Genomic DNA, 24687 nt, shown 5'->3' on the forward strand with positions numbered 1-24687 from the left:
ATTGAGCAGTAGCACAATTAAACTAAACACGGCTCATGGTAAGGATGTTGCAGTGGAACGCAAAAGTCGTCCTCAAAAATATTCTCACCATGACCCTTCGACGGCTCCGTAGGTGAGTGTGAACTGTGAAGTGCAGGAAAAATAACTTGTTCTGCTGTTTCTGTTCCTGATGCTGGTTACTGATGGACGGCAGGTTCATCTTCAGAAACTTTCTGCTTCGTCCTGTCAGTGAAATCACAGCTGGACCGAGCTGCTCTGCACCACAAGGAGGAGCCTCCTCTGATGAAAATCATCATCACTGTTTGAGTCTCAGTTCTTCTGCATCTCATTCAGCTGCTCCCTGCATCTTCCATATTGTTTAGGTCCAGTGGTTGTTTCATTTTTTCTTGCCAGCATGTTTGTTTTATATTCTGTCCATTTATCAGAAGACAGGTCTCGTTGTGCGAGTGCAGCATGTAGCAGAAACGTTGGTAGGTTGTTTAGAGCTGCACATGCTCAGTGCAGTCCGAGTCGGCTTGACAACAGAAGCAGCTTCACTCTGAGCCCAGCAGAGGGCTGTATGTCTGCTGTGAGGCAGAGATAAATAAGGCGTTCAGAACTTCAGTAGAAGAAGAGGGCATTCAAGGATGGTGACAGAGATGAGCTGAAGCGCGTACAGTGGGAACTCAAGGTCCACCTGAAAGAGGCGAAGGAGGACTACAGAAGGAAGGTAGAACAGAAGCTGCAGCACAACAACATGAGGGAGGTCTGGGATGGCATGAAAACCATCACAGGCTGCAAGAAGAAGTGCAGTATTGCAGGAGAGGGGGATGCTGGGAGAGCAAACCAGCTAAACCTGTTTAACAGGTTTGATACTCCAGCTCCCACAACCAGCGACGGCCCACTTCACACCCAAAAGATTTCTCCAGCGCCTTCGACACCATCCGGCCGCTCCTGCTGAGAGACAAGCTGACAGAGATGAGGGTGGACCCACGCTTGGTGACATGGATTATGGACTACCTCACAGAGAGACCACAGTACGTCAGACTGAAGGGCCACACGTCAGACACGGTGGTCAGCAGCACCGGAGCACCACAGGAGACCGCGCTCTCTCCCGTCCTCTTCACCTTGTACACATCTGACTTCCAGTATAACACCGGGCTCTGCTGCAGAAATACGCAGACGATACTGTGATAGGTGGCTGTATCAAGGATGGACGGGTGGGGGAGTACAGGAGCCTGGTAGAGGACTTTGTGAGGTGGTGCAGGACCAACCATCTGCAGCTGAACACCTCCAAGACCAAGGAGATGGTGGTGGACTTCAGAAGGAAGAAACCACATCTCCAACCTGTGTCCATCGAGGGGGTCGATGTGGTCAGGACAAATATCTGGGCCTGCGGCTGGATGACAAGCTGGACAGGGCAGAAAATATGGACACTCTCCACAGGAAAGGGCAGAGCCGTCTATACTTCCTGAGAAGGCTGGGGTCCTTCAACATCTGCAAAAAACTGCTGCAGATGTTTTACCAGTCTGTGGTGGCCGGCGTCCTCTTTTATGCTATCAAAGTGTATATCTATCTAGTGGCATCAGCTCCTGTTTCTGATCTGACGCCCTGCAGCGAGCCAGCAGTTTGTAACAGTTACAAGGGACAGTGGTGAACTGAACAATCCACGACAACATTCACTCAGTGTCCAGTTTATCAGGTACAGCTGGCAGTCCTGTAATAAATAATGAGTAAGTTTAAGTTTATAATGTTCAGTTTGTGCTGATTCAGCTGTTTGGTCATTTTGGAGGATGCAGTTTGGGCTTCTGATGAACTGCTTTGTGTTACACTGACAGATGTTTCTAATATTTTGTCCACCCCGTTTAAATCAATGAGGCTAGAAAACAAAGAAAAAGGAACATGTAATAAAATATGTAGAAATGTTTAAATAAATTGCATATTGTATGTTTTTCAGAACCTATTTCTAAAATTAAATGTGTGTGGCCTCGTTCAGACTGCCAGTGGAGGTGCCAAAAATGATGATGTTAAAATATTCAGCTTTACAGCAGAAATAAACATGTTTACAGCCTGGTACAAAAAACTGCTTTGGTCTCTGTAACAAATTTTCGCCGTTCATGACAAACGTGCACGGGGTGAATTTTTATATAACTTACCAAGGGAGTCACTGTGTGTTGAAAAGTGGTGCGGACATTAGGTCTTCAGTACATGCAAGTTTAGGAAATATAGCCGGTATAAGGTCTTTGTGTCATGTTCACAGGGAAGAAGAGTTTGTTAGAGTTATTGATCTGCTGTGCGTGTTTTTAGGTCATTCAGGAGGTTTGTCTTTTTTAGCTTAAGTTACTTTTTACTTGACAATGGACATTCTTCTATACTTACATTGCTTTGCATGTTTTCTTTTTATGCAAATATCCTTTCTCAAAGTATTTCCTTTACATTTCTTGGTTGTTAGATCCTGAATGTCCAGGTCGTACTGGTCCAACTCTCCGTCTTAAAGGGTCCGATCCTCCAGGCCTTTGGGAATTATCCTAATAGGTAAAACTGGGGACTGTTAGCAGTTTTTAGAGGCACATAGAACAGTTTTAATTGTGTCTAGGATCATCCAGAATTCAAGAGTTGCACCCTGGCAGATTCATAAGTGGTCAGTATACAGGGTAATGCGTCCTATCATGTAGGTGACAAATCATGACAGGGCTAAATCTGAGAATCCTGAGCCACAAGTTGATGATAATTAATTTAGGGAACCCCTGTATCAGAGTCAGGAGTCTCAAAGGCTGATCTGGAGACCACTGGCCCATACAACAGAAGAGGAGCCATAAGGTCAGAACAGCAGTAAGCTCCAGGTTACTCGCTCTAAAGAGAGTCGTTGTGGTTGCATCGGTGGTGTTATTGGCCTTGTTTGAAATAAACCTCTTTTATTTTGCTCGTTGTTTGTTTGGTTCAGGCTGCTTCTGCTGTGTTTCCTTCAAATCAGGAAGTGCTTATGGCTGCGGAGTGCCGGCTCCTGGTTTTATGGCCTCCATTGCTCTTTTTTGAAGGAGGCGTTCCTTGTGGAGGTGTCCTCGAACATTGTGACATTTAGATTTTTCTCTTGTTCTCTTCGGGTTTTTGTCTTTCACTGTGCTCACAAGTGACTTTGTAAAATCTCTTTTTTTGGGTGAGGCAGGTGTTTTTACGTGCAGATGTTGGGAATCCTTCCTTCTCCATATACCCATCATTTTCTAACCCTGGTAATGGCTTGCATCCCCATGTGCAGGACCGTCCTGGTTCTCCTAACTCCGCACGTATCCAAGTACATTGCACAGTCATTTTTTCCTTCTTCTGTAACTGTAGCGTTCATAGCTTGAGTGTTTCCTGCTGTTTGTAAATCTTGCAGGGCTTCTGTAACTTCGGTGATGTTTTCTGTCCTAGTGACATTATGAAGTGTTTCGCTCTCAGGGAAAAGACAACAATATTTGGACCAGTCCAGACAATATAAGGATGTGATGGCACACATCCATTTAAAACAAGACAGGGATTTTCTGTCTCTCAGTCAAAGTGTAGTTACAATAAAGCAATGGATTCATATTGATTACTGACTAATAAAATGTTGACTGGGCCGACTGGGAGATATGGATGCACATATCCTGTAAATAACCGTCATCCAGTACAAGCACAGTTGATTCACATCCAGACTCCAGTGCAGACGTCTTGAGTTAGTCCCACAGACCCGGGTGAAATACAAGCAGCCAGAAATGTGCAGCCAGCATCAGAAACAAGCAGCTCGGACAGGTTGTTTTTATTTATCCTTTTGCTGCCCAGCAGCCTGCAGTATGAGCTGAATTCAGTTTTACCAGACAGATTTAGCTTTAAACAAGAGAGTTTTACTCCTTTGTCTTCTTTATTATTTATTTAATTACGTATTTATTTGTCACCAGGCTGGACAGGGGGGCAGAAATGGGGGTGGGGGCGCAACCATCTTAGAAACAGACACCACGAACAGAGTGTGTGTGTGTGTGTGTGTAAGCAGAATGTCACAGAATGAAGCTGTTAATCCATCAATCTTTATTTATATAGCACTTTTCAATCTGTTAAGTATTCTCAACCAATACTATTAAGTGACTTACAAAGTAGTAAAAGGATCTTAAAATCAATTCTAAAATTAACTGGAAGCCAATGCAGGGACTTTAGGATAGGGGTAATGTGTGTTCTCTTTCTGGTCTTTGTCAAAAGACGTGCAGCAGCAGCTTGAAGCATCTGTAGTTTAGATGTTTTATTTTTTGAAAGACCAGAAAGCAGAGCATTACTGTAATCAATCCTGGAGGTAATAAAAGCATGGATAAGTGTCTCTGTATTTGCTTGCGAGAGAAAGGGTCGTACTCTAGCAATGTTCTTGTGATGATAAAAAGCTGTCTTAGAAATTTTTCTGACTCAAAACTGAGATCTGAGTCAAAGATAACTCCCAGGTTTTTCACCTTATGACAGGGATTCAGTGCCAGCATTCGCAGTTTCTGAGTTTTGAGATTCAGAACCAATGACCAATACTTCTGTTTCTGCAGAAAATGTTCTGCCAAAAAGATTGGATACCGACCGGTCTGTAGTTATTGAGTACTGTAGCATCTAAATTATTCTTCTTCAGAAGGCTTCACCATAGCAGTTTTAAAGGCAGTAGGAAATACACCCATCTGTAGAGAATAGTTCACGATGGTCAGTAGATATTCACTAAAAAAGGCATAAATGTGTTTGTTTTTTTTATATAGAATCTAACAGGTAAGTTGTTGGTTTCAGTAGAGTAACAATTTGTTGTTCTGGTTGTCTGCAATGATTTTGGAGAAGTGTGCGTGTCTTGCGTCTCTAACAGCCTTATTATATGCTTTCAACTGTTCTTTCTCCATCGACTTTTTGCACAACGTAAAGAAACCAAACGCTCGAGGAGGTTATGATTTTAATGATCGTAACGATCTGGGTAATTGTGACCTAGCTCCAGGAGTTTTATTGTAAACATCCCGCCATAAATCTCCTTTTTTAAAATCCGTTTCTGACCTTCTTCTTCTTTTGCGTTGAAACCACCTGGCTTGGTGTGTGGAACAGTAGAGTGCTGCTGACCTGCCAGTCAGATCGACATACTGTCCCTACATTCATGTGCTGAATTGTATCTTGCGGACACATAATTTCTGGAGACGTGCACAACCTACGCTCCAAAGGAATGCAGGATACGCGATATAAAATCAGGAATAGTCTCTCAGTTTGCTGCTCTGGTGTTGCGGAGCCTGATGGCTGATGGCACAAATGAGCCTACAAAGTGCTTTGATGCTTGGGGCTGAAGGAGCTCCTGAGCTGCCTCAGCTCGGCATGGAGAGGATGAGAGAGGTTGTCTATGATGGTTTTCAGCTCTCAGTCACTGCCTCCACGCCGTCCAGTTCCATCCCCACCACCGAGCTGGCCTTTCTCAACCTCAGCGACAGTTCAAAAAGACACCTTGAGGACCCTAGGGTGGATGTCGTCAGGTCCCCTGGCCTTGTCGATGCTAAGATGGTCCCCCCCCTCCACCCCTCTGCTGTTGTTCTGCCGCAGCTTCCCCTCGATCCTGTTCTTGTGAGAGTCATTAGCCCTCTGGATTGCTTTCTTGGCCTCTTCGGTGTCCTTTGCCATGAATCTTTTTCTTGTTCAACAGAAATTTTATGTCTCTGTTGATCCAGGGCTTGTTGTTGGGGAAGCAGCGTATCCTTTTGGTGGGGATGATACTGTCCTCACAGAACCTGATGTAGTCAGTGACAAATTGGGCCAGACCCTCAATCACTGTGATCCTGTTAGAACATTTCCCAGTCCACTGTCCTGTAGCACTCCATGAGGGCCTCCCCTGAACACTGTTGCACAGTCCTGGTGGTGATAGGCTGTCTCCTAACAGCAGGCTTGTGCGTGTTGGAGTCAGCAGAAACAGACAGTGGTCAGATTTGCTAAGAGGGGGCAGTGCGGTGGCGCTGTATGCCTCCTTAACATTAGGTGCGTTGGACTTCATGCGGGGCGGAACAGCGCTGGCTTAATGTGATGCATGCTGGAATTAAAATAAGGCATGCTGGTTAGAAATTGTGTCCAACTTTTGCCGGCGCTGCAAAACGTCACCATGTCACATGACATCAAAGCCTCGCGGTAGCAAGGCGACTACTCCCCACCCCGGCTACACAAAGTTGGAACCACACTATTGCCTGGTCTCGCAGCATTATTCTTTGCAAATACCTCGAGATCGGTCATTGATCTCAGCTCACAATAAGCTCACGCAGGTAGAATATGTCCGACTTGACGGCGCTGTTTTTATACCGCGCCCCTGCAGTCACCTGCAGTCATAGACTGTATAAAGCAGTTCATATTAGACTTTCAAGGCGAAAGTCAGCCGCCCTCATCTCGAACGCAACTATTGGCATACAGCAGATCCAGGGTCTTGTTTCCTCTGGTGTTACAGGTAACGTACTGTTTGGAGTTGGTCAGTTTTGGCATGGTTTCATAGCTCCTCAGAGATCGCTGCTCGCTCCTCAGTCCTCAGAGTACAAATTGAGCGAGATTGGGACGGTTTGCAAGATGACGGAGAAGAACAACTTCCTGTTTTGAGCAAGGAAACGACACATAAGGGAATTGAGAAGCACTGTTACATCCCGGTGGCATCCAGGGGATGTGGGACTAACAGCTAATTAGAATTCCCAGGGTGGAAAGTCAAGCAGGTGACACAGGTTCAAGTTTTAACAGAAATGTATTAATTACCAGGCAGTAAACGGAAAGCAATGTCCACTGAAGATGGTTAGGGGACAACTAAAGCAACCCCTGGCAAAAGTAAGGGACTTTGATAATCACAACAAAAGTTATGGGGGGGCATCTGTGAAATAAAGAGACGAGCTTAGTACACAACACTCTATCTGTGGCGAGAGCCCATCTGTAAAATACCCCACCCTCCAATAAACAGGAAAATCTATTACTGTTTGATCTGGCTCACCGGAGTCCAACCGGCATCATGACCGTATAACCTGCATCTTGACACGGAAGGAGGACGCCGGCTCCTTTAGTGGCGGCCGCTGTGTCTGTGTGCCGCCACTGCAGGAGCTGGTCTTCTCTTATGCCACATCTTACCGTCCGCTTCTCCGACACTGCCCACTGCTTCCCACAGCACAGCAGATCACAGCTGACTAATCAAACAATCAGCTGCAGCTGCGAGTATGGTGTCACGGCACATGGAGAAAGAGAAAACACCCAAAAACCAAACAATCCCCAACACAGGACCTCACAGGACGTAACAAGCACCCATGATCTTTCCTAAACCTAACCTAGTAGGTTTGTTGTCTAGTTTGTCTTAAAGAGGTATGACATCACCAGCTACGGCAAGTGCAGAAAGACCAAACTCAAAAAACTCTCAATTGTAAAGGGAGCTTGACAATGTGGTATCCGAACGATAATGCTGCGATGATGTGTTGAGAAGAAATCCGCACATATGTTATACACCACAACAACAATAACAATAGTGAAAACAGAAAACAGTAGACTTTCCAGCCTTACTGTTCTGTCAGGCCTTGTGTCTGTGTCCTCTCACAGTCCGAAGACATATAGGTTTATTAGAGACCAACTTGTATAAAGGTGTGACCTCAGTATGTGTCAGCCTTGTGGCTCTGCAAAACCTGGTCAGTTATGTAACTTTGAGACTAAACATAAAGCCTATTTCCTGCCAACTGTGTGAGAGAAAACCACAACAGTGCTACAGAAAGAGGCAGGAGGTGGGTTTTACTTAGTGTGAGTGGTAATCGTTAATGTTACTGTAAAATGGAGGTGTCCTCTTTACCGTGGCTGCTGGGTAAGTAAAAATATGCTTAATGTGTGTCTCCATGTTGTTTTAAAGATTAGTTTAGAGTTAGAAAACATTTCTGGTGTTTCTGAGAGCAGCAGTGAGTTATAGCGTGAATACAGCCAAATGGATCATGTACATTTTAGCTACAACAAGAAAGCTGGAATTTCAGTGATCATTATTTGGTAATATGGAACAATAAAACAGCGAGTTTTCATTTTCAAACAATACGTAGTTATTTGAATTCTTACAATATATGATGTGAATGATGTTCTACAGAGGAGAACATTATTGTAAATTAAACAAAAATAATAAATGAGTTGAAATGAACCTGTCGATCAATCTGTCAATCATTCACATGAATTAGTCTTTTAGTTCATCAGTTAATCAGTTTAGTCAGATGTGATAACTACATGTTAAAGCTTGTGTAAAACAGTAAAACAACAAACAAACACCAAACTTCAAACACTTTGCAATCAAAGGAGCTGTAGCCTTTTTAAGTCTTTGATTAACCCTTTGGAGTCTGCATGTCTTTTCTGCACTTGAACAGCTCATCTGCTTTTACTTACTGCTGTCCAAGCAAGGATTTAAAAAACACTGAATGTGTCCTTCAATAAAAATAATATGTTGTTTCCATATCTAATATCAATGTGTGGCTGTTTTTCTGTGCACTACAAGCAGGTTGTTCTGTGTTGTAGAAAGTCCAGATGTCTTGTTGCATGTAACACCTCAAACCAACCTGAGTGTGATTTCTCTTTAGTTCTGACCTCACTGCTGAGCTGCACAACAAACCAAGGTGAGCAAACGTCTTCTGTCACAGCTGAAAAGTTATTCACTCCCTGATCGAACAGTTAGTGTTTAGGACAGTGTTTGTGGAGGGAAACAGCCACTTTACAAGTACAATAAAACACTGAATGCAGTTTTGATGCCACAGTGTTGCAGACTGGAGCCAAAGTTAAAACTGCTGCTATATAAATGTAATTCAGACACTGCACAGCAGGATGCAGCGGCTACAGAAGAAGTGGAAAAAGAAAAATATATTTACTTTATTTATATATAATAATATATTTATAATATATTTACAAGTAGGACACATGTAGCCAGATCTTAACCAACATTGAGTTAAATTTGAAAACCGACAAAACGTGTCTGTCGGCTCATATCTGAGTTTGATTCGGATTTCTTCTCTTCCTCTAGCCTCTCTGACTGTGAGTCCCAGCAGCTCTCAGCTGTTTAAAGGAGAGTCTTTCTCTCTGAGCTGTGAGGAGGACAACAGCTCTGCTGGATGGACACCGAGGAGGAACACGACCACAGAAACCAGGACTCAGTGTGACGACTGGGGAGGAGAACCAGCTGGTTCTTCATGTTACATCAGCTACATCACTGCATGGGACAGTGGAGTTTACTGGTGTGAGTCCAGAGAGGGAGCAACCAGTAACACCATCAACATCACTGTCACTGGTAAGATCAGACTGCATTAATCTAATGAGCCAGATCAATAACAAACACAGGGGCTGTGATCACTGTCTCATTGTTATTCTTACTTTGCTAAAATCAAAAGCAAACATTTAACCTCAAAGAGGAAGAAATACAGATGATTCAGAAGCTAACCAACACTGGGTGGAGCACTGAGTAGCCAAGGGATGAGACTGAGGGGCCTTAAAATCCTGTATTTGTATGGTTCAAAACACCATACATGAAGAATTCTGCATGTTTGCTTCATTAGGTCATATGAAAAGAAATCTACCTAAATATTCATCAAATATTTAGTTTTTATGTGTTTACTGAGTCAAGAACAGGGCAGAGTGACTGGAGGCTCAGAAAAGGTGGAGAACAAAGCTGAAACTAACACATTGCCGAGTTTGATGGCAGGAAAGCAGACAGTAACAGTTTAACTCAGTTTCACACCTCCTCCTCCTTCCCCACCACCTCCTACTTATGTGCTAACATTTTGACAAACACAGTAAGATACAAAAACACTTTAAAAGAAACATTTCACAAAGCATGAGCAATGTAACATTTATCATACCTTGCTTGACTTAGAAGCACATTCCCCTCTGGTGACTGGAATCTATATTTTCAAACATTCATGGTACATTCATATAAAAAAGGCTAAAATCTTGTTTAAAACCATCTTAAATATACCTGTGCTTTAGCTAATGTGTTTAAACAATCAATCCCTCCAAGTTTTGGACCCTCACCCCCATGAAGACTCTAATAAATAGAAGGTTTTTAACAATTATTTAACTTGTCTTTAATAAAATGAACTACAAATTATTCTAGGATCTAGATCTGGACATGCATTATTAGCCTTGGATTTTTAAACATTTTTTAAAAAGTAAAACCTATTTAAAAATAAAGCCTACCCAATCAAGCACCAAACAAAGGCAGGCTCTCTCAGGTGTGTGACTGCAGAAAGAAAGGACCAGGTGATCTTCCCTCCCCTATTTATAGACTCTGCCCCTTTGGCTGGGTCCTAGTGGTAGACCTCTGTTGCCTTCCCTATCACACAAATGAACTTGCTTCCTTGCCTAAAGGTGCTTTCAGACCAAAAGTGAAGTGAGCATTGGGGGAGGTGTGAGAAAAGAAAGAAAGAAAAGAAGTTGAACTACCTGGTGAGTTCAGGAACTGTGTGTCTGTTATTTCCAGCTATCGTTGTACTTTACAGTGAACAATTTGATTGATCCAAACTCCATTCAGAAAACAAACATTTTAGAAGTTGTTGCCCTGCTGTCTTGCTGACAGACCTGACAAAGCATGAATTCATATGTTTAACAAATCTGCATCATGTTGTAGTTATTTCTTATTTTATCTTTCTATCTTTATTATCAGTTTGATCTGTTTATTGCTATTTAATCACAGCAAATTGTTTACTTTGGGTTCATTTAGCTGTAGTAATGGCGAGTTGTGTTTCTTCACGATATCGCGTTGTGTGTGAACACTTGGTAGTTGTCCAGCGATAAAACCCCTGCAAGAAAAATGAGGATTAAATTCCCGTTTGGTCTGAATCCAAAAGTGGACACCAGCTCTGCTTAGATATACACTAATTAGTAGATTACATAAAAAATATGGTTATCTTTCAGCACTTGCACCTCTTAATTACCCTCATAGTCATTAACTGCAACAATAAAATGTACAACAAAAGTTCTTTCTTACCAGAGCCAGAAGGGACAAAAGCACCACAGTTCAGACTGTGGAGTTAGTGTTGATGAAGCTGTGTGTAAATGATGAAATGCTGTAGTTTGTCTCTGTGTTGAGGTGGACCAGTGATCCTGCAGAGTCCTGTCCTCCCTGTGATGGAGGGACATGATGTCACTCTGCACTGTAAAACAAAGACCCCTCCCTCCAACCTCCCAGCTGGTTTCTATAAAGATGGCTCCCTCATCAGGACTGAGCCTACAGGTCACATGACCATCCACCATGTTAACAAGTCTGATGAAGGCCTCTACAAGTGTAACATCAGCGGTCGTGGAGAGTCTCCATCCAGCTGGATCTCTGTCACAGGTGAGGAGGTTACCTTTGATTTCAGGACTTATTTCATCCAGAGATTCACCTGACCAGGTGGATTCTCTCTACAGGTAAACCTACAACCACAGCCCCGCCCCCAACATCAACTACTCTCTTTGACCTGACACCCTCTGAAGCCCTTCCTCCTCCATCGCCCCCTGCCTCAGACCCCCTCCAGCTTGTGTTAAGACTGATCTACCACCTGGTGGTGTTCTGTCCATACTTCATCTCCACTCTCCTCATGGTGTCTTTATATCGCCTCAGGGCCACAGGTAACACTCTGAATCATTCACTGACCTTACAATCAATCAGTCGGTCTCTCAATTGTGTTGACGATTGAAAGTTGTCTCTAACAGATAAATGATCTACATTTTCTTTCTAACCTGCTCTGACTGAAGGAAATGACCTGCCCATCTCCATGGTGATGACCCCGCCCAGTCAGGCTAAGGAGGGATTGGACGACGACTGTGATGATGTCATCACTGCTGTCACCACAGAGCATCACTTCTGAGTTGATCCAGTGTGTTCAGTGTGTTCTGGTTCTTAATTAAGCTAAAATGTTTGACTCATCAGCAAATAAACCTCAGATTTCCTTCATAGATCACAAACAGCAGAGGACCCAGAACACTTCCCTGTGGAACTCCTCGTGTTCTAGTCTGACTTGTAGATGATGTTGAACTCAGCTTTCACTTGGTCCAAATGAACATCTAGTAGAGATGCCACAACCAGTTGCAAGCTGGACAATGTGGCAAATGCATCCATGGTGGTCCTGGACATTAGGCTAGCTTGCTCCTAGTTTGCTAATCATTGAAATATTTTTGTCTTTCATTTGTATTGTCAGTTAAAGCCAATGATGTTCTCAGGAAGGCCTCTTATGTAATTGGAAATGGGAAATCCAAAACAATATGCCCACAATTGCAACATAACCTTAGGAAGTGTCACGGGTTTGGGTTGGTTGGGTGTGTTTTGTTTTGTTTGTTTCTGTGCTCATTCCCTGCCTTTGTGTTTGTTCTTGTCTGTAGTGTGTGTATGTGTTACTTTGGTCATTTGTTTAATAGTCAGGTTTACTTGTTATGAGTTCATCAGTGCTTCTATTCTTGTTCTACTGTCCCTATGCTCTTTATTTCTGTATTGTAAGCAAGTCACTTACGTTGTCTGTGTTATGTTTCATTTTGTGACATTGTTCCTTATGTGTTTCAGTTAGCTTTACTTCCTGTTTCAGTTTGTAGTTAGTCTGCCCTAGTGTCTCTTGTTTTGTTTTGCTTCCTGTGGTTGTCCTTAATTGTCTTAGTGGTCTCACCTGTGTGTAATTAGTTTCTCCCTCACCTGAGCCTCCAGTGTAGCCTCCTGAGTAGTCTCTTGTTTCCTGGTTGCGGACTACTCTCACATCTGGATATATGGACATTCTTGTTTCACCTGCGCTGTAAGTTTTCACCATTGCTGCAATAAACCTCACTACCTTACCAACTCACCAGTTCCATCTCGTTGTCTGCATTTGGGCCCACAACCCCTGAACAGCTGAACGTTACAGGAAGTTTAGAAACTAGTCTATTCTTTGTTCATTCTGCACTGCAGCAGCTAATAAGGGACAGGCTGGAGTAGAAAACAAACTTACCTTTCTCAATACAGCAATGTATTTACAACATAAAGAATTATTGCGGCAGTAACACAGGAGCGGCCCGTTGAATTAAGTAGCGTAAGCCTACATATTAGAGGGAGACCTGTATGTCACACGTAAAGCCCAACAGGACAGATTCACTCACCAGTATTTGCTCTCTCCCTGTATACCTCAAATGATTGTTTCCTGAATAAATAACAGAGCATGCTGAGTAAAAGCCAAGATCAGTTTCACTGGTGACATTCTGTTTAATGAATTAAATGTTGGACATCGCTATAAAACAAATGGCCACCAATGAGAGACGGGAAAAACAAATAACAGTCTGATTTTTAGTTTTAGCAAATTCCAGTTTTGGTTCTATCTATTTGAAGAAAGACGTTAAGAAAAGCAAGACAGGTGGGTCAGGTGACCCAGAAGTAAAAATAAAGATTTAAAAATAAAAGCCAGAAATATATAATGACCGTTCTATAACATTATGCAAGCACTATACAAGGGAGCATTTTAATAAATACATAAATTAAACTGGACCAAGGGAAGTATGCAAGGAACAGAATAATTCACCAATAATTAAGATACACAAATCTGTTTTTTGTCTAATCTTTGGTGTTCAGTGAAATCATTTTCACAGTTAATGTAATGAAACCATGTGAGAAATTTGATGGAAGGTTTAGTGGAGCAGTCAACAATTCGTAGACATTTCAAAAATGATCCTGACTACAGTATTTTTTGTAAGACCTGAAAAGTCATATAGGTTTAAACAACAGGTTTACTCTTTAACTGTGTTTTGCATTTCAAAGACTTGTGGCCTTTTTCTGTAAAGGTGTCAACTCAAGTGGATACATTATCTCCATCTGACATGTAGTCTAGTGGAAGTAGGGCTACAGGTTGCAACAAGTGAAAATACTTAAGTACCTCAAAACGTACAGTAGTTTCCCCCGTTGAGTATGTGTCAAAATATCTGTGATGCAGTTTTGCTACTCATGACATGTGTATCATATGGAACAGACAAATGTCACTTAATTGAAAGTGTTTTCTTGACAGAAAAAGTCGCACAATGTGCTCGCAAAGGGGATATATGCTGCACATAATTAGGTTGCAAGTAATCCATAAACACCAACAACCATAAACTGTTATGCTCCAGAACGAGCCCCTTAATTGTTACATCCTCAGGTCCTAAACATGTTTTACCAGAAAAAAATTATTTAGTGCCATGTGTAAAAGGGTCGGTCTATATTACACGCCTCAAGTGCAACCCTCAGGTCTACAGCCCACACTCATTCAGACATTAGCCTACTATAAACAGCAATGCCACAGAAAAAAAGAATTCAAAATGCACTTACAAGCTGTAACAGATTTTACCTTTCTAAACCAACAGTTAGACTAAAAACTTCTGCAGCAGCTCCTGTTTCAAGTGACATCAAAGACAGGTGATTCGATATGTTTTGGCCCATTGTAGGTCTCAGTTTATTTTTAGTCCCAGTTGTGAAAAAGAGCGCTCCCCTCTGGGGTGTCTTCGTTTTCTTTAATAAATTCTCTGAATTGTATAATTTCGTCCACAAAATCGTCCTGCAAGTACGAAGTTCTTGTACAGAGACGGATGGAATATTGTTCGCAAATCCAAATGTCTGCCGAATATCTTTGCAGGAGAGATACCTCTGATCCAGTTCTGCGACAAGTCGATCCAAGGCAGCAATAAAAACAGTGGTGCATCCCTATAATAAAACAAGTTACCATAGCGCAGCCCTGATTGATCCAAACTCCAATAGGAAAACAATCATTTTAAAAATTGTCCTGACCTGACAAAGCATCAATTCATATGTTAAACAAATCTGCACTATTTTGATCCATTTATTGCAATTAAATCACAGTAAAATGTTTATTTTGGGCTCTTACTCATGTTGTATGGAACACCAAGCGAGTAGTCCAGTTCAGGGCCGTGCAGAGACCTTTGGAAGGGCAGGTGCTCAAAGTATAAAAAGGGCCACATGGTACAAGGATTTAAATAGGACTCTTCTCATACTATTGACATAGAAATATATCGTTATGTATTCCTTGTTGACACGCATATACAGATGCTTCTTTATCGATACATCAGCAAATGCTGTGACGCAAAAAGAAACAGGGAATACCCAACTCTAGCTTTAAAACACTGTGGGCTGATATAACCTACAGGGAACAGTTGCTATGGATGCGGCTGCTGTTGTGGTATTGATGATACTACTGGAGGTGATCTGTGACTACAGATATTAAAACAACTATAGGATATATATTAGCTGATTTAACAATTATGTGACCATGAAAAGATGTACAGATTGTTGAGTGTTTGGGACTGGCTCACAGTGACTGACCTGCTGTAATACTGCAGCATCTGCCAAGGCTGACTGCTAGAGAGACGCTCACAGAGCTGCACACCAAGAGCTGCAGGTAGAGGAGAAAAGCTACCAGATTCAAAAACATTTCATACATTTTTCTGAAATCTAATAGGGCCGTTTCTTCTTCACTCTTTACTTTGATGTCAGGAATATTATAAAATATTAATTCTAGTTTATTTATTTTGATATGATTAGACATATAGTCAATAAAAATCCAAACATATCTCAGATTCACAATACAATATATAAAATCACTATGACAATATTGCATACTGTAGACACACAAGCAAGCATCCTCCGCAGGGCGAGGGGGCGGCTGGCGCCAGGGCTTGGACCTCGCTTATAACTGCTTGCAGTTCTAGTTTTATTTTATTTTGTATGAGTAAGCACACAGTGAGCAATACCCAATCCTGAGTCAAATTCCTCCTATGTGTACACTAGGGCTTACCCCTAATAGTCGAAGATTCATGATTCGACTTTCAATCTCACTGTCAAAGCTTCACAGCGAAACGAGGATCATGCCATTTTTGCAATGTGGGGGTGCTCAACAACTGATTTTACATAGAACTACCACTTTTCTCCCAATAAGTTAATATACAGCCTGTTAAAATACACATTTCAATGTTAAATGCTGTAAATACATATGTAAAAAGAATAAAATTTTCAATAAATATTTTTGAAGTGCGTGAATAAATCCAAAATTGTAACCCAACCCCATAAAGAATATTTTATCGTTTTTAAATAGCCGGCTACTTGAAATAGAACAACAAGGAAACGCAACGTGCATGCAGTTGTCGGCAGCAGCAATCTCTGCACACAAAAAACCACGCATGATTCATCATCATCATCATCATCAGTCGACTACAGGCAGGACTTGACGATTCTGATTGGACTATGTAAATCCTTAGTTGGGGACAGCCCTAGTGTACACATACCTGGCAATAAAAGCTGATTCTGATTATGAGAATTCTGGCCAGCATCACTAAATGCAAGAAAAGATTAGTGCCATCATGGTTTCAGTAAAGTAAAATGGAAAGCACAGTTGTTTATCAACCTTATGGCATTAGTACACACTTTGAGCACGAACCTCTTGAAATAGGTGGGTTAATTTAGTAAGCAAAACAAGATCTTGAGCTTGTTCTTAACCTTGGAATATGAAGGTTAAACTTTTACAATTCCACTTCCACAAAGAAAAATTATAAACACTACTGTTGAAATTTTTAATTTTTGGCTCACAACTGGCTTTAGCATCCTCAAATCCAACTTGTTCTCACAAATGGGCTCAACATGAAACTTGAAGTGCAACTCCTAATGAACATATTGAATTGAACGGGATGGAAAAGCATTTACCTTTATTCCACCATTGTCAAATCTGATTTTAAATACTTTGCTGCTACTGTTTGGATTTTGTTTAAACTTGACTACATCTTCTAACTGTATATCGACCTTATTTTTTTACCTGAACCATCCTAACTGCAACCACTTATGTTTGCTGTATATATAAAATAAACTCAATATGCATGCATATCTTGTGCAAAAATGTGTTATGTGTTAAACATAAGCCTACAAATTGTCATAATTCTCCAGTCTCGAATGCAGGCAAACTTCAGTACTATAACATACTAAAAGATAATGTTCAAGTGATGAGAGAATTGCTTTTGCAATTGGCGGTGAAGGTTTTATTACATGTAAATATTACATAGTAAAAACAAAACACACCAGATCTCTCTGTGGTGATAATACATTGTTCTTTATTATGCATATAATCAAAATACCTTATAAATAAATAAATATAATAAAATATATTGTATGTGATCTAAGTTCTCCAAAAAAAAGCCTTCAGTGAGTAAAGCTAAACCACTTTATTTATACTGACAGATAACTTATTTTCATGGTTACTCTAACCCACCATATATAAAACACAACATTGGTTGAGTTACTCTGTTACTGACACTGAGTTACTGTTACTGACATTTGAATAACTAAAATAAAGGACTAAGTAACCGTATCTTGTAAAGCTCAAAACCAATCATAACCAAAACATATGGAAAACAATGGCAACAAAATTTAAGACTTAAGAACATTTTAAAAAATATTTGTTTGTTTTGTCAGATCACATGGTTTTAAGATGAGAAATGTTGTTAAAAGTGATGAATCAAGTTTAATATCAACATTAGTGTAAAAAAATATTAATTCCTAAAGGTTTATGCCTTCCATAGTTGTTTCAGTCCATTTGCAGCAGATTGCTTATCCTCGAGGGCATTACCTAAATCATTTGGACCACCATTTACAACTAAAAATTGTCTTATCAAAAATCCAATGCAGGGCACTGCGTATCTTCAAAATAGGTCTATAGAAAAAAGGCAGTGTGTCTAAGGTATAGACATGACTCAGCCCCAGAGATTCCAGACACTTTAGTTCAATGGAAATGTCAAAGCTGCGATCACTGATGAGCTGGCGCATCTTCAAAGGGTCTCTGGAGAAGATTAAATTCAGTGATTTTAAAGAATGACATATCATGGCGAGAAGTTGTTTTGATGAAACGAGGAAATAAACTGACTTCTCATTTAGTTTAACAACACCACCAGTGTCTCTGGTCTCTTGGAGCTTCCTTTTGGCCTCATTAATGTTTCCCTTCAAACACAGCAATACCTTGAGTCTCGCTATGATATGACTGTCAAATCTGGTGATTGATTCACTGTGGAGTTCTTTGACTTGTTGTTTGGAGTATCTCTGAGTGACCTCAATTTGTTCACAGTAAAGCTCAACAGACCTGAGGGCATTTTCTAAATCTTCCAAAGCTTGATTGATGCAGTTTGGATCCTGATGCCCATCTTTCAGGGTTAGAGATGCAAATGCACGGTTGTAATATGCAATTGCTGCCCAGCAGTGGTCCTGACGTATGGCCTTAGTGTATATCTCGATACTCTCTCTGAGATGTCCCTTTTCCTGCAGCTCATTGCCAAATGCAGTGTAGTAGTGCAGGTTTGATAAGGGTGATTCTCTCTGTCTGAGTTTTGTCCTGGCTGTTTTCAGGTCTTCAGTTAGTTTGTTTTTTAACTCCATGATGGAATCATTCTCATTGAAGCTGGTGAGTAGCCACATTCCCCAGAATTCATTCAGTGCAGACAAATCTGAGTCTGCTGGCTTGTTGTTACTGCTTTTGTACACTTCATCTAGTACGTCCAGATACTGACTAAAGAGCTCTTCTTTCTTCTTTATTACGGGGATGTCACACTCTAAGAATCTAGGTAGTGATTTCTCCACATGGTCATGTCTGGCAACTTTAACTGTCTTTATTTTTGAGTATGAGGTTTCTGTCAAAATATGCAGCGCTATACAAGCCAAAGACATGAAAGATTCTTCATCTCTGCTCATTTGATACATCCTCAATTGCTTCACAAAGAGATTGTGATCAAGTGCCACGACTGTCATATTTTGCAGTAAAGATGGAAGTTTGCCCAATACGTCAACTGATGTCAGTGATTTAGACAGATGGCTGGAGCAGACAATGAGCTGAGCAGACCCAGGAGATCCTTGTCTACCAGTGCGGCCAAATGCCTGCGCCTCCACTCGAGCATTTTTTGGCAGGAAGGTCTGCACAACGAACAAACCTCCAGCTTCCTTTATGTTGTCTGAAACCTTAAGGTCTGTTCCACGACCTGCAAGGTTTGTTGCTGTGATTACGTTTCCAGCTTGAAGCTCTTTTAAGATAGTTGTATTGTCCGTGTTGTTGTTTATGTAAAGCTTTCTGTTGGGGACCTTGCCTCCTAGAGCTTGGTGGATAACCTTTGCTCGACTGATGGTCTCACAGATGACCAACACAGCTCTTGGAGCCCTGTATGGAGTAGGGTTAGTTTGTGCAATGACAACATGGCAGATTTTTTCAATCCATTCTTTTTCATCATCTACGATCACTCCTTCAACCTCAAAAAGCTTTCTGCGTTTGAATGAAGGTATCTGACAGGTCTTGATCCCTTTGTAGATTTTCTGCAAGGTCTCAGTCTCAGCTTGTTGGCCAAGAGTCCCAGAGATTCCAAAGATCTGATCTCCATACTTTTGAAGCAAGCCAACATTGGACATATAGTTTGTGATGGCTGTCATGTCACTCAGCTTGGACTGATGTTTCATTTCAAGAAACTGCTGTAGCCCATCTGACCATTTCATGTTGTTTTCAACAACACCCGTGCAGCTGTAGTCAACAGGCACTATCCCATGTGTCTCAGCGACGTATTCATGATCCATGGTCATTGTTTGTGCGTAGAATGCATTTTTAATCCAGACCTTTAGTTTAGATTTGACCAGATCTGAGAGGAAGCCCGGGACGTAGCAGCTACTTTTATCTTGGCTCAGTTCACATGGTGTAAAATGCAGAGCACGTTTTATTTCTGTTTCTGCAGCTCTCTGTACACTCTCTTCACCAGAATACATGTACTGACAGAAGCCTCCATTCCTTAAAAGCAGTGGTACTCTCTGTCTTCCAGCCATTTCTATTTGGTGTCCTTTGTTCAGTTCCTCTATTGCTCCATCATTGTTTACGCAGTGCAGAGCAAACTGACAAGATGGGAATCTACTCTCTGCTGTCTCAAAGAACTTTGCCAGCTGGTTAACAGTAACGCTTGCAGTTTTTTCAGTTAAAAGGCTCGGGTTCTTTCTAAAGTCCCTAACAGAACCTTTTCCCAGTATACCTGTGTCCTCAGCCATTTGGAGGATGGTGAACTCATCAACATATTTGCCCTTTGTTATGTTTTCAAGCACAACATGATGGAAGGGGTATTTTCTCCCCACAGTTGTCTCTGTGCCAATCTTACTGAACTGATTAGCAGTGGCCCATATGAATGCCAAGAGTGGATTGAGATGTTGCAAAACAGGCATATCACTGCTTATATAAACCACATGAAGACCCTTATCTAGCATCAAGGAATCCACTTCATCCACAATTGCACACTGGAATTTTCTTTGCCCAAATATGTCCTTCCTTTGAAAGTGATGCCGAAGCCAGTCTCCAGCAAACTCCTCCACAGTGCCATAAACAACCTGACACTCATAGCACTTTTTTAACTCTTTGTCTTGTTTGTTGGTGTTGCAGTCTACACTGATGTTCAAATCTTCATAAAACTTTTGCCATTCTTTCAAATCTCTCTCAGCTAGAACAGGAGAGCTGGACATGACGTCTACCATTTTTCCTCTCCTAGCTGTAAAAGCTGCGAACATTGCCACGATACATGACTTCCCCTCTCCAGTGCCGACCTGAACTAACCGCCCTGTTTTGGAAAGAGCCATGATACACCAGCTCACCATCTGTGTCAGTCGTGGTCTGAAGTGAGTTTTTTCTGCTGCCTGGCAGAGCTCTAGCAAGTCTTTTTTCAAACCACTCCGCTGTGATCCATCATTGTGTAATGTAAGATCTTCATCAACTGATGACACGATGTCTCTCACATCATCTAAAAGCTTTTCATCAATTTCGTTGAGCTTCTGTTGGCGGATTTCCTCAAGAATTTCATCCAGATTCTTTTCTGGATCATCTGCTAAACATTTTTTGAGGTTTTCATCTGTTACAGTCTCGTCTCGGACCAGCTCGATAAGTGTTTTTCCTTTTTCAGGTCTCCAGCTGGGAGTAATGTAATTAATCTCTATACAATGCAACATTTTCAACATCCATAGCGGGAGATGTAATCTGTCATTTGTTGTTGATCTCTCAAATCGCTTCAGCAGAGCAATGAACAAGTCAGTGGCATCCGTTGGGCTCCATTTCATATTTGTAACCAGTCCCTGCAGCTTGTTGAGAAGAAGCTCTTCATTTTTGTTGGGAGTCAACAGACTTCTGTTAACCAATTCTTCGACTCCGGTATCCCTGTCATATTCATCCATTTTGTAGAAAAACTGTCACATCTGGTCTAAACAGGAAGGGGGAAAATATCCTTAACGCAATACACACAATTTAATACCTGCAATTTATTATAATGTTAACTTGCTACAGCATTAACTTAAATATTGGTGTATAACAGGCTTAATTCACGTTTTATATTTAGCAGTTTTTATTCTCTACACTGCACAGCACACAAATATTCACAAAAATGCATCAAAACACAGTTACTTCCATCAGACTCAGCCTGAGCTAGCTTGGGTGCTTGACCCTATTATTATATTATCTACTCTTTGCTTGAGGTCTGTCCGCCTATGTATATGCATTGATGCTATTACAGAAATGACATTTGCAATAGATAAAAAAGTTATTTTAAGTTTTTTGTTATTCACAATATTAGCATTTAATGTATTAAGGTAGCAGTCTGATACTCACCTGTGAGAGATGGAAAAAAGATGAGAAGTGGTGTGTGTCTTTAGGACATCTGAGAAGATCTGATGTTTGCGTTTTGATTCTTTCTTTTTAAGTGTTTGTTTCGTTTTGACCAACCTTGCTCAGTCACCGACCCAAGGGAATTTCCTGCCTTCCTTTTGATCTATGTATTACTTACTTTAAATTCCTTTCTAGCTGTATTAAGCTAAGAGCAGCTCCACCCCAACATTTTTCCATTTCTAAAAGTTTAGGGGTATCAATGCATAAAACCCAAAGTCATGAGTTATGACTAAGCAAAAGTAATCATATCTTATCACTTTGTATCTTTGCACACGGATTAGAAGAATTGATCCAATTTGGTGCGTTTGAGCTACCCTCACATCACATATTTAGATGTTTTATTTTATCAATCTCAATATAGATTTTAATAGTAGATAGACTTACAGACATAAGAAGAGGGAGATTAAATCACTATAACTTAAAATATATTTCAAATGACTGGCAGAATGCTGTATCTACCTTTAACTAGTTAATGTGAAGATGAAACCATATTATCCTCTGGTTGCTGCTGTTTAAATTCACCCCAGATGCAAATTCAAAAATAAACTGTGGGATGTTCGGAATGTATATAAATGACTGTATATATGGCTTTATTTTACATGTAACCATATTTTTTACATAAAGCCTACACTTCATTATATGTTGTGTGTGTGTGTGTGTAACATGTTTTGTTTTATTATACAACCTTGTGCTGTATAATGACAAATAAACTACCTTGTATCTTGTGTCTGTTTTGGGCAGCAAGCAACTGTACTTTGTACAACCTATAGGCTATATAAGCTTATGTGTGGTGAGCGTTCTGTCTCAAAATGGCTATTATCTGCCTTTGTAAGGCGTGACTGATGGGAAAAGCTTTTTGGCAAAGGTCATACCAGGCTAACTTCTTTGTTGTCTACCAACAGAATTCCCCTACATGACTGGTACCAGTATTTTTCTTTCACTTTCTTGAAAATGAACTGTTGGTAGCTTATCAAGGTGTACTGTGACAGCAGGTCATTTCCATGACAAAATATGATCATACATAGATGGATGGCAGCAATGTCGTACAAAAGGCTGTTTGGCAAAGGCCCACCATGTCTTGGGTGACTTCTTTTGTTGTCCACAGACAAACTTCCCCTACACCACTGGTTCCAGCTTGATTTTTTTCTTTCACTTTCTTGAAAATCAAAAAAAGACTTCTTGGTAGCCGATCAAGGTGTACTCAAGTAATGTTGACCTGTGACAGCTAAACATTTTCATGCCATCAGATGATCATACATTTGATATTTACATGTAAATGATTAATGTTGGTCTTGTTTTGCCTTGTTTTACATAGGCTGTCATATTATGACATTTATCAGCATTTTGATTTTAGAGTGTTTCTACTTTAGTGTTGCCATTGATTAAAAAATTTAATGTGAATATTTACAGTCTCTGAGGCAAAACTGCTCTTAGTTAAATGGCCCTGGTGCTTTTGTAAGTCTTACAGTATCACTATACTTCATACACATGGCAAAGCATTAACCTTTTGAGTTTGAGCCTTGAATTACATTGCTGGTAACAGCTTTCATGTAGAGATTACATGTGATCCAGAAAGAAGATTCTCACAGTCAAGATTTACCCTACAAACTTTAAAGAGCTAATGCCAAGAGCTAATCCAGCTAATGCTGGACAAATAATGTTACATCACTATCTATATACTGAAGTCAACAACTGTGAAACTCGTTTAAAGACAGTTAGCATGTTAGTCTTATTCAATAGGCCTAGGTATGTGTGATGCATATGAACTTAATACGTAGGCCTACTTAGGGTTAGAACTAATTAGGTTTCTCTGCAGTCACCATAACTAATCATCAGTTTCTCTCCAACTCGACAACGACTGTCCAACTGTCCATAAGCAGTTGAGAGCATGTCTTTAAGCTACCAATATGCCTTTTTATTCAGAACTCAAGATTTGCCTACATCATACCAGTAATATCAAAGCTTGCTCAACATCAGTTGTTCTTAATGTGCCATTAGGCATAAGTTTTGTTTGCATTGCCTGATAATTATCCCCACTTGAACAATTATCATTTAAGATGTAATTCAATTTAATGAACAAACCTTAAAAATAGCCTCACTTGATGGAATTATTGCTGCAGGGTGTAGACTCGAAGTAAATTTAGAATAAAAAAGGTGTTGTTGGTCTGCAGGCCATGATATGTCAGTTTGATTTATTTAAATTTTAAGTTAAGTTTTGAGGAGTCACACTAATAAAGTTAGCATTCAGGTTTCCAGTAAAGGCCTTCAGGGCTGTGCAGAGACCTTTGGAAGGGCAGGTGCTCAAAGTATAAAAAGGGCACATGGAAATAGGATTTAAATACGACTGATCTCATACTATTCACATAGAAATATATCGTTATGTATTCCTTGTTGACACGCATATACAGATGCTTCTGTATCGATACATCAGCAAATGCTGTGACGCAAAAAGAAACCGGGAATACCCAACTCTAGCTTTAAAACACTGTGGGCTGACATAACCTACAGGGAACAGTTGCTGTTGAGGGGTTGCTATGGATGCGGCTGCTGCTGCTGCTGTTGTGTTGTTGCTGATACTACAGGAGGTGATCTGTGACTACAGATATTTAAACAACTATAGGATATATATTAGCTGATTAAACAATTATGTGACCATAAAAAGATTGAGTGTTTGGGACCAGCTCACAGTGACTGACCTGCTGTAATACTGCAGCCACTACACTGGTATCTTTTCTCCTCTACCTGCAGCTCTTGGTGTGCAGCTCTGTGAGCGTCTCTCTAGCAGTCAGCCTTGGCAGATGCTGCAGTATCAAAGTAGGTCAGTCACTGTGAGCCAGTCCCAAACACTCAACTCAATCTTTACATGGTCACATAATTATGAAATCAGCTAATATATATCCTATGTTTGTTTTAACAATTCATACATTTTTCTGAAATCTTTACTTTGATGTCAGGAATATTATTTATTTTACATTGGCACTGACATTTTTATATGTACTTCCAGTTATTGATGTCTATGAAGATTCTCAGTCATCCATGTCATAGTTAT

The 24687-nt window shown here is 40.7% G+C and overlaps 1 protein-coding gene and 2 long non-coding RNA genes across 4 annotated transcripts; 1 reads left to right on the plus strand and 2 right to left on the minus strand.

Moving 5' to 3' along the window:
• Positions 1 to 7980: 7980 nt before the first annotated feature.
• Positions 7981 to 10176, minus strand: LOC123980949. Its single transcript, XR_006827605.1, has 3 exons — positions 10150 to 10176; positions 9813 to 9854; positions 7981 to 9166 (listed from the first exon to the last, which is right to left on the minus strand). It is a non-coding gene; the product is annotated as an uncharacterized LOC123980949 (long non-coding RNA).
• A 1041-nt stretch (positions 10177 to 11217) lies between these two features.
• LOC123980955 lies at positions 11218 to 12761 on the plus strand. Of its 2 annotated transcripts, XR_006827613.1 has the most exons (3): positions 11218 to 11287; positions 11362 to 11562; positions 11689 to 12761. It is a non-coding gene; the product is annotated as an uncharacterized LOC123980955 (long non-coding RNA). The 2 variants fall into 2 exon arrangements; XR_006827612.1 differs by having other exon boundaries at positions 11233 to 11562.
• Positions 12762 to 17723: 4962 nt separating this feature from the next.
• On the minus strand, positions 17724 to 22041 carry LOC123979951 (protein translocase subunit SecA-like). The gene is made up of 3 exons (XM_046064062.1): positions 21582 to 22041; positions 17933 to 21177; positions 17724 to 17756 (listed from the first exon to the last, which is right to left on the minus strand). Exons 2-3 carry the CDS (start codon positions 21149 to 21151, stop codon positions 17724 to 17726), a joined length of 3252 nt encoding a protein of 1083 aa, XP_045920018.1. The 5' UTR covers positions 21152 to 21177; positions 21582 to 22041.
• Between the last annotated feature and the right edge of the window lie 2646 nt (positions 22042 to 24687).

This window comes from Micropterus dolomieu, linkage group LG12 (assembly GCF_021292245.1).
Source record: "Micropterus dolomieu isolate WLL.071019.BEF.003 ecotype Adirondacks linkage group LG12, ASM2129224v1, whole genome shotgun sequence".
In the NCBI taxonomy this organism is placed as follows: Eukaryota; Metazoa; Chordata; class Actinopteri; order Centrarchiformes; family Centrarchidae; genus Micropterus; species Micropterus dolomieu.